Genomic DNA, 16,153 nt, shown 5'->3' on the forward strand with positions numbered 1-16,153 from the left:
CTTGCTAAGGAAACACAACTTCCTTCCAGAGTTATGCCCTTCAGAAAAGAAGAAACGACCAACAAATTGTTCTTGTGAGAGTGGGGAAACAGAGCTTTTTTGGCATCTGGTCCAAGACTAAGACCAGAGGAAGTAAGGATGATCACAGACCTTACTGCCTTTATAATGAGTATGAAATTCACTCCTTTAGCTTTGCCTTTCCACAACATCAGCAACACGTACGAAAAGAGGAAGAGGAGAAGCTCTTGCATGCACACACTAAAAAATACTCTTGCAACCTCTTTGGGGGGGAGGAGGAAGAATTCTCATCCACCTCTTGGGCTCTTTCTTATTTCTAGTTCATTTGGGGGCATATTCAGATGTGTGGGTGGGGGCTAGAGAAGAATCTAAATAGACAGAGAACACTGAAAGATTTTTCTCCCAATACATTATATTTCAGTTTGATTTCAAGGTCTACAAATTGTGTGCTGCTTTTCATCTGAATCTAGTCTAAATTAGAATTAATTATACCCTTCTTTACATAATGCATTAAATTACTATGAGAGAAATCATTAAAACAAACAGTTGTTACTCACGGTAAAATGCCACCAGGAAATTAAGTTTAAAGTAGGTATTTTAACAGACCATGTAATTCAGCTCTAGGTCTTTATTTTATGGAAAGATGGTGTCTCATTAAATATTTGAGAAAATGTATTAAAATAAGGAAAAAAGAGTTAAGGGGCACATTATGTAAGACTTTTCTTAAATAAACTATTATGTAATTGGACCAGTGCTGCAGTCCTTATTTACTCAAGGAAAACTAGCATTTTGACATGAAGTTAGTTGTTTAGTTTTAATATATATATTTAGATTTAAAAATAACAGAATGATAGATGTGAGAACATAGAGAAAAGAGGGAGTTAATATTTTAATACTAATTTGTGCTTTGATTTTATTTGTTAAAGAAACAGAGATACATAAATGATTGCTTATATGGTGACATACTGTTTGTGTTCATGACGTTTTACAGGCAAATATACAGAAATGTCTTGCTCTGAGGGTCTTCCAATCTAAAACTAGACCAAATGCATGCCATAAGTAGAAAGATAGACATTAATAGTATGGAATCTGTAGTGGTAAGGGGGTGTCACACACCCAACAGGAATAAGATGTTACTAAAACCCATGTTTTCTGTTACAACATTAAACAGTTAAGTGTGATTTTGTGACAAGTTATTGCTGACTTACTGCCATGTTAACAGCTACCATTAAACATCTTTTTAACTTTTTAATAAAAAGACAGGAAAAGAAGAAAAAACAGTGGAAGCATTTACAACTTAAACAATGAAGTCTTTCATTGTAACAGTTTTCCTTGTTCCATTTCCCTTCAGCTGTATAGTGTCTTTTATGGTTGGAAATCTCCGGTTGATAGTCTTTAGATGGTATTAACTGCACTTTTTTGTGGGGAAATGAGCAAAAAGTTACTTTAGTTGATCCTGAGCTGCTGCTGCTGTGCTGTTCAAGTATGGTCCTGCTTCCTTTAAGGGAAAACATGGTGAACTCACATATAGGGGGAGATAAAGAATAGCAAAAATAGAAAATGTAGCTTCTTTATCTGGTGATGACTTGCAAATGCAACCTCACTGCTGAGGAAACACAGACACAGCACATGGTCTTATTGCCACTCTGAGATCTGGCAATCTTTTACCAGCGTTGGGCTGTTCAAGGCATTGTTTTTAGCTTGCCTTTCTTGTTCACAGGCTCACAGCAGTGTTGCAAAGTTGTGTTGCCCAGCTAAGGCAGAGTTTTATTAGACAGAAGACGAGAAATAGAAAAAAAGGAGAAATAAGGTGGGAAAGAACATGACACATGAGGAAGGGTATGATGGCAGGAACCAAAGACTGGCATCCTAGCTGTTGTTCAGGAGTCAGCTAATTCTGGGGTGGGGAAGGTGAGAGCAGAGATGAGCGTATAGGATAGTGGTCATAGGTGCTGGAACTAGGGGTGCTGAAGCACCCCCGGGCTTGAACTGGTTTCCATTATATACAGGGTTTACAGTTTGGTTCAATGGCTCTCAGCACCCCCACTAGAAAAATTGTTCTAGCACCTCTGATAGTGATGTCATCTGTTCCCATTATGGCTTGGTCTTGTCAAGGCATGTTTCAGGTTCAGAACGATGAAAGCCGCATGGTGTTGTGGTGCAACCCAGAAGATGGTGTGGGCAGCAGCAACCATGATGGTGAAGCTTGCTCCATCTTCTGCTGTTCTCATATAGTAACCCTCCACATAAACAGTGTCCAAGAAGAGGTGGTCACTCCTCCCATTAAAATGAACAAATTTAACACATTTCAACTATAAACATTTCTTCCCATTTCTAGAATCTTTTATCTTGTTATTGCAACCTGTGACTTTAGCAGGAACCTTGAAGACCCTTGGATAGTTGTGGGAAACAATGCTCTCTTTGTTCTTTAGATTTACTTACACATGCAAAATTTTACAAACTAACAGTGTCTTAACTCTTTTTCACTTGTATTCTCACAAAGTTATCCACGATAAATTTAGATAAGATGTTCATGTTCTGAATACTGTAATCCAACCCTGCCTCCAAAAGGTTCTAAATTACACATTTATAATTATCCATGAAAAATATAAGCTTTATTTTCCTTCAAAAGTTATTTCCTTTGTTTTATGTCTTTACCCTTGCCCTGTCAGTCCAGTGCACATAACACACCATATTAGTAATGAGTGCTTAAATTGGAGATCAGTCAGATGTTTATCCCTTTTCAGATGTGTTGGTTTTTAGTCACTCTGAGCTATTAGCTTTTTTTAGTTTATTCCTTTCTCAGAGTACTAGTATATAGTGTGAATCAAGCTTTCCTAAAATCCAGGAATGGAAAGTTGCAGGACAATACTGAATGGTGGAAATCTCCTGGAAAACTCATGAAGCCAGGTCAAAGTGATTCAGCTTGGAAAATGCTAATTTTGAGTTTTCTTGCTTTCACATGACCATTTATTTTTTAGTCCAACATCGCCTTTGATTTCCAAAATACTGTGAAACAATCTTACTTAATTTGCTGCGCAGGAAGCATAAACAGTATTTACTGAAGGCCCAGTAAACTTGCATTATTGGAATGTTTATTTTCAGTTTATAACTTTCCATTTGAAGGTTTTGAAAGTATAGTCATGTGTGTTTCTCTCATCTCGCGTGAGCTTTCTTCATGAGCTGACCTGACGGCACTTGAAACTGATATACTAACTTGACGTTTCAGTATTTTCATTATCCTCCTCTTGTATCCTTTACATGCAAAGAAATAGATGAAAGGATCCATGCAGCAGTTAAAATTCATCAGAAACACAGTGTAATGGAGGGACTTCTGGAACGTTTGCTGTTCGTTGCACAAAGGATTATATTGAAGCTTCTTGATCATGTGTTGGATAATTGCAATGTGATAAGGAGTAAAACAGATGACAAACACAACAATTACAAAAATGATTGTGTTGATGGCCTTTTTGTTTATCCCTGATTTTTCAGTTAATGGGTTTTCCTTAGCAGTTTGAAAAAGTTTGCAACTAATTTGAGAATAACAAAATAGTATAATTTCAAGGGGAATGATGTACCCTATTAAACAGGCAGCAAGAAGTATCCACGGTAGATGTTGAATTTTTTCAAAGTTTGGATATTCCATACATGTAGTCCTTCCTCTCTCCTCATTTGACATGGACTGTATGAGCAATGGAAGTGTTTGGCTAAATACAAGAAACCAGACAAATATACAAATATACTTGGCATGTTTAATTCTTCTGATTTTGTTGTATCGAAAAGGGTGGACTACGGCAAAAAACCTGTCAATACTCAAGCAAGTCATAAAGTTTACACCTGCATATGTGTTGATATAAAATATGAGAGCAGTTAGTCTGCAAAGTGTTTCTCCAAATGGCCAATGAAATCCTAGTGCATAGTATGCTATTCGTGTAGGCAAGGCAGTAGTAAAAAGAATGTCTGAGAGGACAAGATTTATGGAATAGAGGGTAGTAGAGTTGATTTTTTTTCTGTTTTTAAAAATGACAACGAGGGCAAGTCCATTTCCAAGCACACCAAGAATTAAAATAAAGCTGTAAAACACAGGCAGTAAGATCCTTGCTGTATTTTGATGTTCATACAGGTCGCAGGTGGAGTTGTTTGTCTGAGGAGTTGTGAAAGGTATCGTGACAGTGCCCATTTTCACAACTGGTGTTTCCGTAGGAAATGCCATAGCTCTACAAAAAACAAAACAAAAGGGAACATTCTGTAATAAATACAAACCAACTTCTTCCCCCTAGCAGCAGCCAACTGATCTTGCAGCAGGCCAACATTGTAAAACCTGAAACGAAACTTGCTTATGATGAAATCGTTTTTTTTAAGGTGGTTTAAAAAAAGTTCAGCTCTCTTGCTTTGATAAAAGAAAACAAAACCATGCAGAAAGCAAAACTTGGATGAATTGGGGAATTCCTGGGTTAGAAGAATATCATTTTCTAGAAAATAAATGTTTGAGGTTAGAGAGAGAACTTTTAAAGAAGCCTGGGGGAAAAAAGCAGCCCTCAGTTTTGTTTAAAAGTAAAATGACACATAATCATGTGAAGTCACCAAAGGTCAGGTAACTACAGAAACCTTTAAAAAGTTGTTTCTGTGAATTTTAGGGAGTTTTTATTTGTTTTTTGTTTCTTTTTAATTTGCTAAGAGGTTCTGGCAGTGATATGAAATTTGTGACTTATATTAACATGTAACGAGAACTTAATTTATAGAGACCAGGCTTTTACAACGTTAGTATTGCCTATAACAATTGAACTGAAACCTTCCAAACCTTCTTCAGTGGTTCTTGGAACAAACATGTAATCTAGGTATAATATATCATACTTGTTGACTAAATGGCAATACAGCAAATTCAGAATAGCTTTAAATATATTATTAAAAATATGAGAAGAGAGGATTGATCTAGAAGGCCTTTGGGACTCCAAGTCTGCAACTCTTGGTTTTTGGGGCCTGTAAATATAAAAGCTAATGTAATAGAATCATAGAAATTAGAGATGGAAAAGACCTATAACATCATTCAGTTCATCTCCTTGTGACTGCAGAATGTGCACTATGATGCTTTTCTAGTGCTTTGTTTAGTCTAATTGTAAATGCCCTAAGTGATGGGGCTTCCACCATTTCTCTCTGAGAAACTGTTCCACAAGAATTTTCTCTTGCCATGCAGACTAAATTTTCTTAAGGTTTTCTTGTTCCACCTAACTACACCTAAGTGAACCACACAAAATAATTCCTCTCCCTCCTTGGTACCACTACCCTTAAAATGTGTGTGTTCTTTTGCTATGTTCCTCCTTAGTTGTTGCTTAGTGAAATTATGCATAACATTTTAGCTCAGTTTTTTTAAAGCAGATTTCATTGTGTAAACACTAGAAGATTGGTTTACATTTTTGAGGCTGCTAGTGAGATTTAAAAAACAAAACTCCTCTAATTTAATGAAGCCGCCTTTATGTGAACATGCCTTACTCGTTACTCATAGGTGATCTGATTATTATAACTCATTTCTTTCCTCTCCTTTCCCCCTTTTTGTCATCTGTAACCCCCATGTGTCATGCTTGAATTTAGTTTAAAAGTGCTTCAAGAATGGTGCCTGTCTCCATTTCCATGAAAGTGCATAGCACACTTTTCTCAGTGTAATTAATAATAATAATAGAAGGGTTTGAAAGTTAGTCTTCAAGACTGCAGTCTCCTTCGCACTTTCTTTGTAGCCACTCAAGGCTGGCTGTTGGGGCCTACGAATGCCTTGGCCACAGGATATAATTGATTTATGCGGGGTAGTGTTGCTGGCGGTGTTTGAACTTTCACGAGCTCTGTCCTGGCTGGTTTCCAATAGCTGAGACAGCTCTTTTGTTGAGAAGCCAGTGTGACCTCGTGGGGCTGAATGTTCAAGACTGAGAAACCGTTCCCAGAGAGTAGTTATCAGTGATTCACCATCAAGCTGGAAGGGCATATCGAGTGGGGTCCCACAGGGATTGGTCCTGGGTCCAGTACGGTTCAATATGTTCATTAGTGATGTAGATAATGGCATAGAGAGTACACTTACAAAGTTTGTGGATGATACCAAGCTGGGAGGGGTTGCAAGTGCTTTGGAGGTATTGTGTGTCCCCTTTGAGGTATTATTCAGTAGACAACATTTAAAAACAATTTCAGACTTCTGTGTCTGAATAAATACATTATATAGAAAATATCAGAACACATTTCTAAAATGTTCCAGATTATTAATTTTACAATGTACAGTTTCCTTCCAGTAAGATGCAGAAGAATTAAAAGATTGATATTCTTCACTCTGACTCTTTGATCAGAATGTCCTATTTATTTCAAGTTGGTCACAATTCAGTTTACTTATAGTACATACTGGATCATAGTATTAGCCTGGTCACTGAGTCCTGGCTTGATTATCAGCAGTTTATACAGTCCTCCATAAAAAATAAATCTGTAGATGTGTGGATCACATATTTCAGATCTTAAATTAAGCTATAAACATCTCCATATAGTGCCTAATGTCAGGGTAGTTATATTAAGCTAGATCATCTTTGAGAGAGACTCTTCCAGGTAATATATCATCTCTGTAGTTGTACTATTACAGAAGACTGAGAGAGAAAGAATGGTCAGACAACTGGTACTGATAAATATTACTGGTAAGCAGTGGCAGCTGTTTCTTGAAGATTCATCGTAAAATATGTGCCGGATATCAGAGATCAGAATGCTTAATTCTGGGTTGGAATTAAAATCTGAAATGGATTTTAATATCTTGGTTAAGACACTTGGCTACAGCTTTTCTGGGGTTTAGTTTGCCCTGTTTGAGCCTAGGGATTGCTGAGCTTTTTCAAGTGATAAACTTGAAGTAACAGCTTCTTCATGCTTTCAGTGGAGAGCCTAATTTGAATTTGTGTAAGTAAGCTTCAGTACTTTGAATAGGAAAACCTGGTGTAAAGTAATGTCCATTATTTAGTGTTCATGAAAGCAAACTTACATTAGTTGTTGGTTATGAAAAAGCACTTGCTAAGAATTGCTGTATAATTATATTTCTGACTTTAATTTTATTTGAATTGGTTATGGATCATCCAGAGCATTTTGGCATGGTGTGAGTGGTCATTTAATAATGCATTTATCTTCGTGAGGATTGCTCTGATTTCCTTTCCTACTTCTTCTCTCCTCTCTTGATGAAATCTATCTAATCTCCTGGGTGCTTCTAAAAGCATTTAAATACAGGAAACTGGTGTTTCTTATTTCCATCTCTTGTATTTGATCTTTTCTGGCCACACCTTCATCATCCCACTATGGTACCCCTCTTCCACCCAGCTCTCCCTCAAGTGACTAGACGTTACCTATTCCAAAAGAATATATAAAATCCTTAACTTGTGATAATCAAGCACATTGCAGTATGGCAACAAACTAAAACATATTCACGGAATAATTGTGTCCTACTTTTTATTCTTGAGGAATTGTGGGATTTGTACTCTTGATGTAATAATCAAAAATGAACAGTCTGGCCTAAAACTAATCTATAAATATTTCTAATATACAGAGTACATACTATACAGATACATATAACTGCAATATAGAAAAAATAGTTTTTTCCTAGTGAAAAATACTGTTTTTTCTAAAAGGAGTACTTGTGGCACCTTAGAGACTAACCAATTTATTTGAGCATAAGCTTTCATGAGCTACAGCTCACTTCATCGGATGCATACTGTGGAAAATACAGAAGATGTTTTTATACACACAAACCATGAAAAAATGGGTGTTTATCACTACAAAAGGTTTTCTCTCTCCCCCCCCACCCCCCCCCACCCTACTCTCCTGCTGGTAATAGCTTATCTAAAGTGATCACTCTCCTTACAATGTGTGTGATAATCAAGGTGGGCCATTTCCAGCACAAATCCAGGATTTAACAAGAACGTCTGAGGAACGGGGGGGAGGTAGGAAAAAACAAGGGGAAATAGATGACAAATCAGATGTCAAGAATTATAACATTCATAAACCAGTCGGAGAACACTTCAATCTCTCTGGTCATGCGATTACAGACATGAAAGTTGCGATATTACAACAGAAAAACTTCAAAACCAGACTCCAGCGGAATTGGAATTCATTTGCAAATTGGATACAATTAACTTAGGCTTGAATAGAGACTGGGAGTGGCTAAGTTATTATGCAAGGTAACCTATTTCCCCTTGTTTTTTCCTACCCCCCCCCCCCCCCGTTCCTCAGACGTTCTTGTTAAACCCTGGATTTGTGCTGGAAATGGCCCACCTTGATTATCACACACATTGTAAGGAGAGTGATCACTTTAGATAAGCTATTACCAGCAGGAGAGTGGGGTGGGGGAGAGAAAACCTTTTGTAGTGATAAACACCCATTTTTTCATGGTTTGTGTGTATAAAAACATCTTCTGTATTTTCCACAGTATGCATCCGATGAAGTGAGCTGTAGCTCACGAAAGCTTATGCTCAAATAAATTGGTTAGTCTCTAAGGTGCCACAAGTACTCCTTTTCTTTTTGCAAATACAGACTAACACGGCTGTTACTCTGAAACCTGTTTTTTCTAAGCAAGAATAGACTTTCATAAATTGTATCTGTAGCCTTTATTAAAATAAAAATTGAAATATAAATGTGACTTCTGCTGCTATGTTACAGTGTAATATTACTTGCATTCTTATGCTGAACTGAAGCTGTTAGTAGTCTGTTATTGCTCAGATATCAGGCTGATGTGCCTGGTATAAAAACACAGATGTACAGAGAGAGAATCTTGGCTGGATTGGTCTTGCCTTTTCTTGGTAACACTGGACTGGCAACCATTAAGGGGAAACTGACTTCCTAGAGGAAGGTGTCTAGAGTATTATTAATTAGTCCAAGAGTGGTCTTTCCCTGTTCCTTGATATCCAGGCTGCCCTGTGTTTGTTTCTTGGCAGTAATCATTATTGCATAGCTCATTATGTGACTAGAGTACATGACTCCTTCTCTCAAACCTCTATCACAATCCACTAGGTGGTAGAAAAGGGCAGTAGTGTTTTACGTGTTCTTGCCTGACTAAAAGTGGAGCAGATCACTTCTTCAGTGTTCCAAGCCTCAGCCTAATTAAGCAGCGACTTGACTCCCACATAGGCTGCCCAGATAGCAAGTATGAAAAATTGGGACAGAGTATGGGGGGTAATAGGAGCCTATATAAGAAAAAGCCCCAAATATCGGGACTGTCCCTATAAAATTGGGACATCTGGTCACCCTACTCCCACACCTTGGTATGATTGCATTGTGCTCCCACTGAGCCATTGGTTCAATTCAGCATTGTGCACTGAATTGGTGATTTACCCCAGTGACTTTGTCTGTCATGAATCACGATATGTCTTTAAGCAATCTCCAAAAACTGCTACTGGAATGATTTTATTTAATTATATTGTTAAACCAAATGACCCCCCTCTTGTCACCTATGTTGAAATAGTCCTTCCGTCTGGTTAATTTTTTAGGAAAATAATAGACATGAACTGTGGTTTTACAAACTGTGTTGTACCTTAGAAAGATGTATCAAGAAAACGGTATCAGAGAATTTCAGCAAACACTTTGATGCCCTTGGCATATCAATGGTTTGCTTCCTTGCTCTGCATATTAGGCTGATAAATGTGAATAGAACTTTAATTGTTTGTTAGTGTTACACCTGCATGAATTGTCAATTCTCAATTTTTTATCATGCTTTTCTCGTCAAGTTAATTTAATGTAGAAGTTTGAAAAACATAACTATTAAGTTAGCACTTTAGAACACACTGTCACAATTCCTAGAATACAGAATGGATATTTCATGCTACTGGAAGTCATTCTTTTTCTAGTGTAGTGAAGAAAGTTAGTGATATGGTTGTTTTGATTTTTAGTTTTGTCTGAATGAGACATTGCATGAGAATGGGTATATGCGGGTGCATTGTGGGCTGCAAATAATTTGATTGCATTGATTCATAGATTAATAGATTTTAAGGCCAGAAAGGAACATTTAATAATGTATAACACAGGCCATAGAATTACACGAGTTACCTTTGTATTGATCACAATAACTTGTGTTTGACTAAAGCATATCTTCCAAAAAGCATCCAATCTTGGTTTGAAGATTTCAGGAGATGGAGAATCAACAACTTTGTTTAGTATTTTGTTCCAGTGATTAATCTCCCTTGCTCTTTAAAAATATGTGCCTTATTTCTAATTTAAATTTGTCTGGATTTAACTTCCAGCCATTGGTCTGGATTTAACTTCCATCCATTGGTCTCCCCTAGATTAAAGAGCCCTTAGTACCTTACTTTCTCCCCATGAAGATATTTATGCACCATAATCAAGTCACTTTCAGTCTTCTCTTTGATAAAGTAAACAGATTGAGCTTTTTAAGTCTGTGACTGTTAAGGCAGCCCTCAAATCATTTTTGGCTCTTTTCTGCACCCCCTCCAATTTTTCAATATCGTTTTAAAAATAGGGACATCAGACTTGGACACAGTATAAAATCACCTCCCTACTTATTCCCTTGTTTATCCATTAAGGATTGCATTAACCGTTTTTGCCACAATATCACACTGGGAGATCATGTTGAGTTGCTTGTCCACTATTAGCTCTAAATCCTTTTCAGAATCAGTGCTTTCCAGGATACAGCCCCCTATTCTGTAGGCATGGCCTGCATTCCTTGTTCCTAGGTATATAAACTTACATTTGTCTGTATTAAAATGCATTTTGTTTGATTGGGTCCAGTTTACCAAATTATCCACATCGCTCTGTATGAGTGTCATCTGTAAATTTCATCAGCAGTGATTTTGCATTTATTTCCAGATCATTGGTAAAAATGTTCACTAGCATCAGACCTAGAACTGATCCCTGTAGAAACTCATTAGAAAACCCGCCATTTGATGATATTAAAAAGCTGCATTTTGAGATCTGTCAGCCAGTTTTTAATCTATTTAATGAGCACTTTATTGATGTTGTACAGTGTGAATATTTTAATTAGAATGCCATGCTGTACTAAGATGCCTTCCATAAGTATACGGCCTGCTCTGCACTTAAAATTTAGATTGACAAAGCTACATCACTCTGGGGTGTGAGCAGATCTAACCCCCAGCATAACCAGCGTTAGGTCAGTGGTAGAGTGCAAGAATTACATACAGCGATGGAAAAATCCCTCCTTTCACTGTAGGAAGCATCTACATTACAACGCCATAGCTATGCTGCTGTAGCACCTGTAATATAGACATGGCTTAAGTAAATGATATCTGTGCAGTTACCTTCATTCATCCCAGACTGAAATCCAGTTTATTTGACAAACACTATTTTCCATAAAACCATGTTGACTGGCATTAATTATATTAATATCCTTCAATTCATTATTAATTGAGTCTCATATCAGCTTTTCCATTATTTTGCCCATGATTGATGTCAAACTCACCAGCCTATGACCCAGGTCATCCTGTTTGCCCTTTTTAAATATTAGCACTCTTTCATTGAATTAGACGGTTGTTACTGAATGATAATATAATATTTTGTTCTATATTTCTGTTGTAGCACCCAGAGGTCCTGGCCAGGATAAGGTCCCCATTGTGCTATTTCCATATATTAAAAAAAAAAAAAAAGCCATGACTTCTGCCTTGAGAAGTTTTTAATTCAAAATCCCTGATCCTGCAAGCACTTATGCAAATGATTAACTATACACATGCATGTAGTCCCATTAAATTCAGTGGAACTGTTCATGTGCATAACATTAAATATATGCATAAGTATTTGCAGGATTGGGGTCTTAGATTGTATACATTTGTACTGTATACAAGAGATGCCACTATTTCTTCCCCATACTGGCCTAGCTGACTGAATTTTTCTTTTTGTTCTAGAGTAGTAGCACTAACAAATTTATTTGATCATAAGTTTTTGTGACCTTTTCTTTTTGTTCTCTCCTTTTGCTATAATATGGATGAATGAAAAGAATCTATTATCTATCTTCTCACCAGGGTATGGCATGTATAAATGGCTACAACCACATATAAAACATTATCCATCAATTGAAGTGATCTGTGCATCGTTTTGTCTTTATAATTTTTATTGTTTGGAGGAGAACAAACGCTGTAAGAGTGGAAAGGCAATTGTTATTTACTCTATATATAAGACTGGTTTATTTACTTTAATATGGCTCACGTGATATTTCTTTAACAAAAAGGCAAGGAATAATAATAATTTATTTTATAATTGGTTAAAAAGAGAATAGAAGGAGGGTGTGAGGAAGGGAGAGAGTCCAGCCACGAAATTCTCTGCTGGCTTGACTCCAATGATCTGTGGTTTGAGATTTGTCGGGAGACCTTTTTCAGGATGGAGCAAAATTAGACACTGTAGTGATGTGGGATTTTTGTTTGTTTTTTGTTTTAATTAGTGTATTGCTCTTATTCTTATGAAATTTCCTAATTTGCCTGCTTCTTGCAAGGGTGACCTACAAGAAAAGTTGAGAGAAAAGTTTTGGGATCTGGGGGCAGTCTTAGCACTATATTGAAGACAGAGAAGAAATAATATGAAAGGTTTGAGTATATTTATTTAACCTTTGTCAACATGATGGATTTCTTTTCTTCCTTCCTTCCCCGACCTAGGCAGAGGGACTCGCTCACACCCCATTTTAGCCTCGGACATCTTTTTTTGATCAGCCATTTTTGCTAATCAAAATATATTAGTTTTAACGAAGTTATGAATGTTAGAAAATTGCATGCTAAATGAGTGCAAGAGAACATTTTAGGAGAGAGATTGGTGTGCATCAGCAGCTTTGAAAATGTGTGAGGTTTCAAAACAGATTGAGGGGCTGCAGGAAAGCTTGCCCTAGACCATTCTGCCTCTTTCCAACACCTCAGCCTTCTTATGTAGTGTTTTTAATGTATCGTATTGATTTCAGATTTCTCAGGGCTGTTGAGCTGTGCCCAGAATACAGTGGTATGTCTAGATCCAGTGAAATCTGAACTCTATGACTGAGGAGTGGATGCCTAAGTTGCTGCCTGGGCATGGTAAACAGGTCCATAGCCACGGTGTTTCTGTAGGAAATTTATATTTATTTCCTGGGGAGATTTTAACTGTACATTGGATAATGTTTTATGACAGTAGTCTTTTGCATTCTAAAGTAATAGAAACTTCAATTAAATTTCTGTAAACAAAAGGGGAAGAACAGAAGTACTGCTTGTTCAACAAGCTAATGAAGGTGCAGTAGGACGTCTAATGTCTACTGCCTAGTTATTGGTCATGTACCATTCCACTTTTATATTTTGAAATAAAATCCAAATATTAGCTTATTTTTTTTTGTTCTCTAAAATAAATATTTAAGATTTGTCTGCCCAGCATTCATTTGCCACTCTAGAGTGATAAATGAGTGATGGGCAAAAAACATGTTGGAAAGGAAACAAATTTCATTTCAGCTTCCAAAGGTAACTTTTAAACCACTGGTTTCAGAGTAGCAGCCGTGAGCTGTAGCTCACGAAAACTTATGCTCAAATAAATTTGTTAGTCTCTAAGGTGCCACAAGTATTCTTTTTAAACCACTAGTGCATAAAAGATTTGAATAAGTCTGAAACGTCCTGGCATTGTCAGGAGAGGGGAGAGAGAGCATGTGTGTGTGTGTGTGTATGTGTGTGTAAGGGAGAGAGAGCACAAGCCCAAGTGGTTTCTCATACACACATCCCATTTTGTTGTTGCAGGAAAGATGCCTGTAGTAGTGGGGACAGTGGGCATTAAAGGTATAGGAAAGGAACTTATCTGTTGCATAGTGTAACAGAGGTTCCCAAACTGGTGGATCATTTGCTGGTCCACAGAGAGCTAGCTGGTTACATGGTGCTGGCACTCCTTGTTTTCATTGATTGTATTGGATTAAGACAGCTTTGAAAATATATTAAATACTTCTGTAATATTACTTTTGCATGTAAACAAGTGCTGTAGTTTTCATAGTGATGCTCTGTGATTGTGAACAAGGGGAGGATAGTGTGTGTGGTCTGGCTGAATGGGAGAGGAGGTGTCCACTTAATGAATTTCTCTCTGCATGTGGTCTTTGTGGGTTATGAAAAATGTGAGAGTCCTCTGGTGTAACATCTATAGTTGTTAGCATGATTTAGTGCATAGACCAAGCTGATGTTGAGACAACTAAACTCCTTTCATTTACTTAAAATTTTTAAACTGAATAAGGAAAGAACCAAACAATGTAGCAGTGGAAAAAACTCTGAACCATTTAAAATAACACTCCTAAAATCAAGTAACATTTCAAATGGCAACTTGTGCTTTAGCACTGAAAGCACTTCCCTTATAATAAATACATTATTGATGTGTAATCTGTCCTGGTGCAGTCTCTGTTTAATCTGTTTTATTTATTAAAAGCTACATAACTGTAGTGACTGGCTGTTAAAGAACAATTATCGAGAAGCTTACAGTCTCTCTATTCAAAGGAAGCTGATTCAAGTGCTAGGAATATGAACTGTTGGGTTAATGATCCATATAGCTACCAAAGCTCACCTTTTCTGATCTTTTTGCTGTCCATGTGCTCAAAGATTTGTGGGTTGTCTTTATTTTGTTTGAAAAGTTAAATGAGAATTAAGAGTTGCTTAATTTGAAAAGCTTTATTTTTTTATGTTCCACTGCAGTATAAAAAGTTATCAGTCTATTTAAGTAGGGGATATTTTTAAAAATCCAATAGCCGGTAACATTGCATTAACTTCAGCATATGAAGATATTTTGGGGCAAAAAGTTTAAGCAATTGCATTTTGGAAAAAGGAGTAATTATACAGAAAAAGCTTTGAAAGACAATATTATGTCAAAAGATGGAGAAATTCTTACATGCACCCTGGCAAATTATCATTGCTATATTGTTTTTACGTATGAGTAGAGTTGTGATTGAGAAGCATTGAGCTGAGAATAGCCTAAAGACTGTTTCATAGCATGGAAATATTTGTGATACTACAAGCTATCTGCTGCCGCAGTACAAGTGTGGTTTCAGAAACTCTCAAACTATTAAAGTATCTTACAGGTTCATTGAGTGACTTATGCAGAGAGAGAGAGAGAGAGAGAGAGATTGACTTAGAAATATGAAGTCTTTGTTTGACACATTGAAATAATTACTGAAAAATATTTTCTTCCACATTACTCTCTACATTGGTATGGTTTAAATTACATTATTTTGCAAAAACTGTCAGTCCTAATGCTGCAGTCAACTTTTGCATTTGTTTTTCAAAAGGCTATATTCTAAATAAAACATTTTAATTCAACCTGTTTATCGCTGGACCCAAAGATGAATTAGCACCTGGATTAAAAATAATAACAGATAGTCTCTCTATTGTAACTTGAATACACTGTCTTAGTGACATAGAATTTCTCCTGTTGACATTTCTCTCTCCCACCCAGAAAGAATATATCCATTCAGCCACATGAAAAAATTCAGTACAACACAAGAATACATTAACTTCCTGGAACTGTTTGTTGTTTTTCAATTAAAACAGCAAATTATTTTTCAGTACTTACATATCAGTGGCTTTTTAGATCCTCTGTGCAGCAATTGTATATGGCAGTGTAGTTTAACTATGAACATTTCCTCTTTGCTTATTGTTTTTAAGAGTGATTACGTGGGACTGTCCTTTTATGGAGTGGTGATATTTTCCTCCCCCTTGTGCTTGAATTATTTTTTCTGTACTCTGAGGTTGATTCGCTACCTGAGTTTTTAAGGGAAGTGAAAAAAACCTATCTATTTGAGGTGTCTTTCTGCTTCTTTTTAAATTAATCTATTCAGAAAAGAGTAACTAGAAACAAAAAGCCCCTAGAAGTTATGTATCACTAACTTCCATAGAAGGGACTTTACCAAGATTTTTGCTTAGTTGAATCTTTAACCAACTAAAAATTCCAGAAAGAAAAACTTTTCATGTTACTTTCAAAAGAATGAATGCATCTTAAATTTGTGTGTGGCAAAGAGCTCTGTACTTAAGAATCAGTGCTTATTTTAAAATGTTTTGAAAATTATTCAACTAAATGACATGGTGATAGGTACTATATAAAAATAGTACTCTCAGTGGTACATGTTCATAGTATCAGTGCTTCGATATCATAGCAGATTTTACAAAGATATTCTTTGAAACTGTCTATAGTAGAGTAG

General features: G+C 36.5%; 2 protein-coding genes across 5 annotated transcripts in view; one reads left to right on the plus strand and one right to left on the minus strand.

Annotated features, from left to right (window-relative positions):
- UBAC2 (UBA domain containing 2) overlaps window positions 1-16,153 on the plus strand; it is a 162,665-nt gene that overhangs the window by 78,201 nt on the left and 68,311 nt on the right. The window lies entirely within an intron of this gene.
- On the minus strand, window positions 906-15,777 carry GPR183 (G protein-coupled receptor 183). Its single transcript, XM_007066232.4, has 2 exons — window positions 15,529-15,777; window positions 906-4,235 (listed from the first exon to the last, which is right to left on the minus strand). Exon 2 carries the CDS (start codon window positions 4,229-4,231, stop codon window positions 3,125-3,127), a length of 1,107 nt encoding a protein of 368 aa, XP_007066294.1. The 5' UTR covers window positions 4,232-4,235; window positions 15,529-15,777; the 3' UTR covers window positions 906-3,124.

This window comes from Chelonia mydas, chromosome 1 (genome assembly GCF_015237465.2).
Source record: "Chelonia mydas isolate rCheMyd1 chromosome 1, rCheMyd1.pri.v2, whole genome shotgun sequence".
NCBI lineage: Eukaryota > Metazoa > Chordata > Testudines > Cheloniidae > Chelonia > Chelonia mydas.

Bases quoted from the DNA above. Each gene is read 5' to 3' on its own strand.
- GPR183 (XM_007066232.4), bottom strand. From the start codon at position 4,231: ATGGCATTTCCTACGGAAACACCAGTTGTGAAAATGGGCACTGTCACG.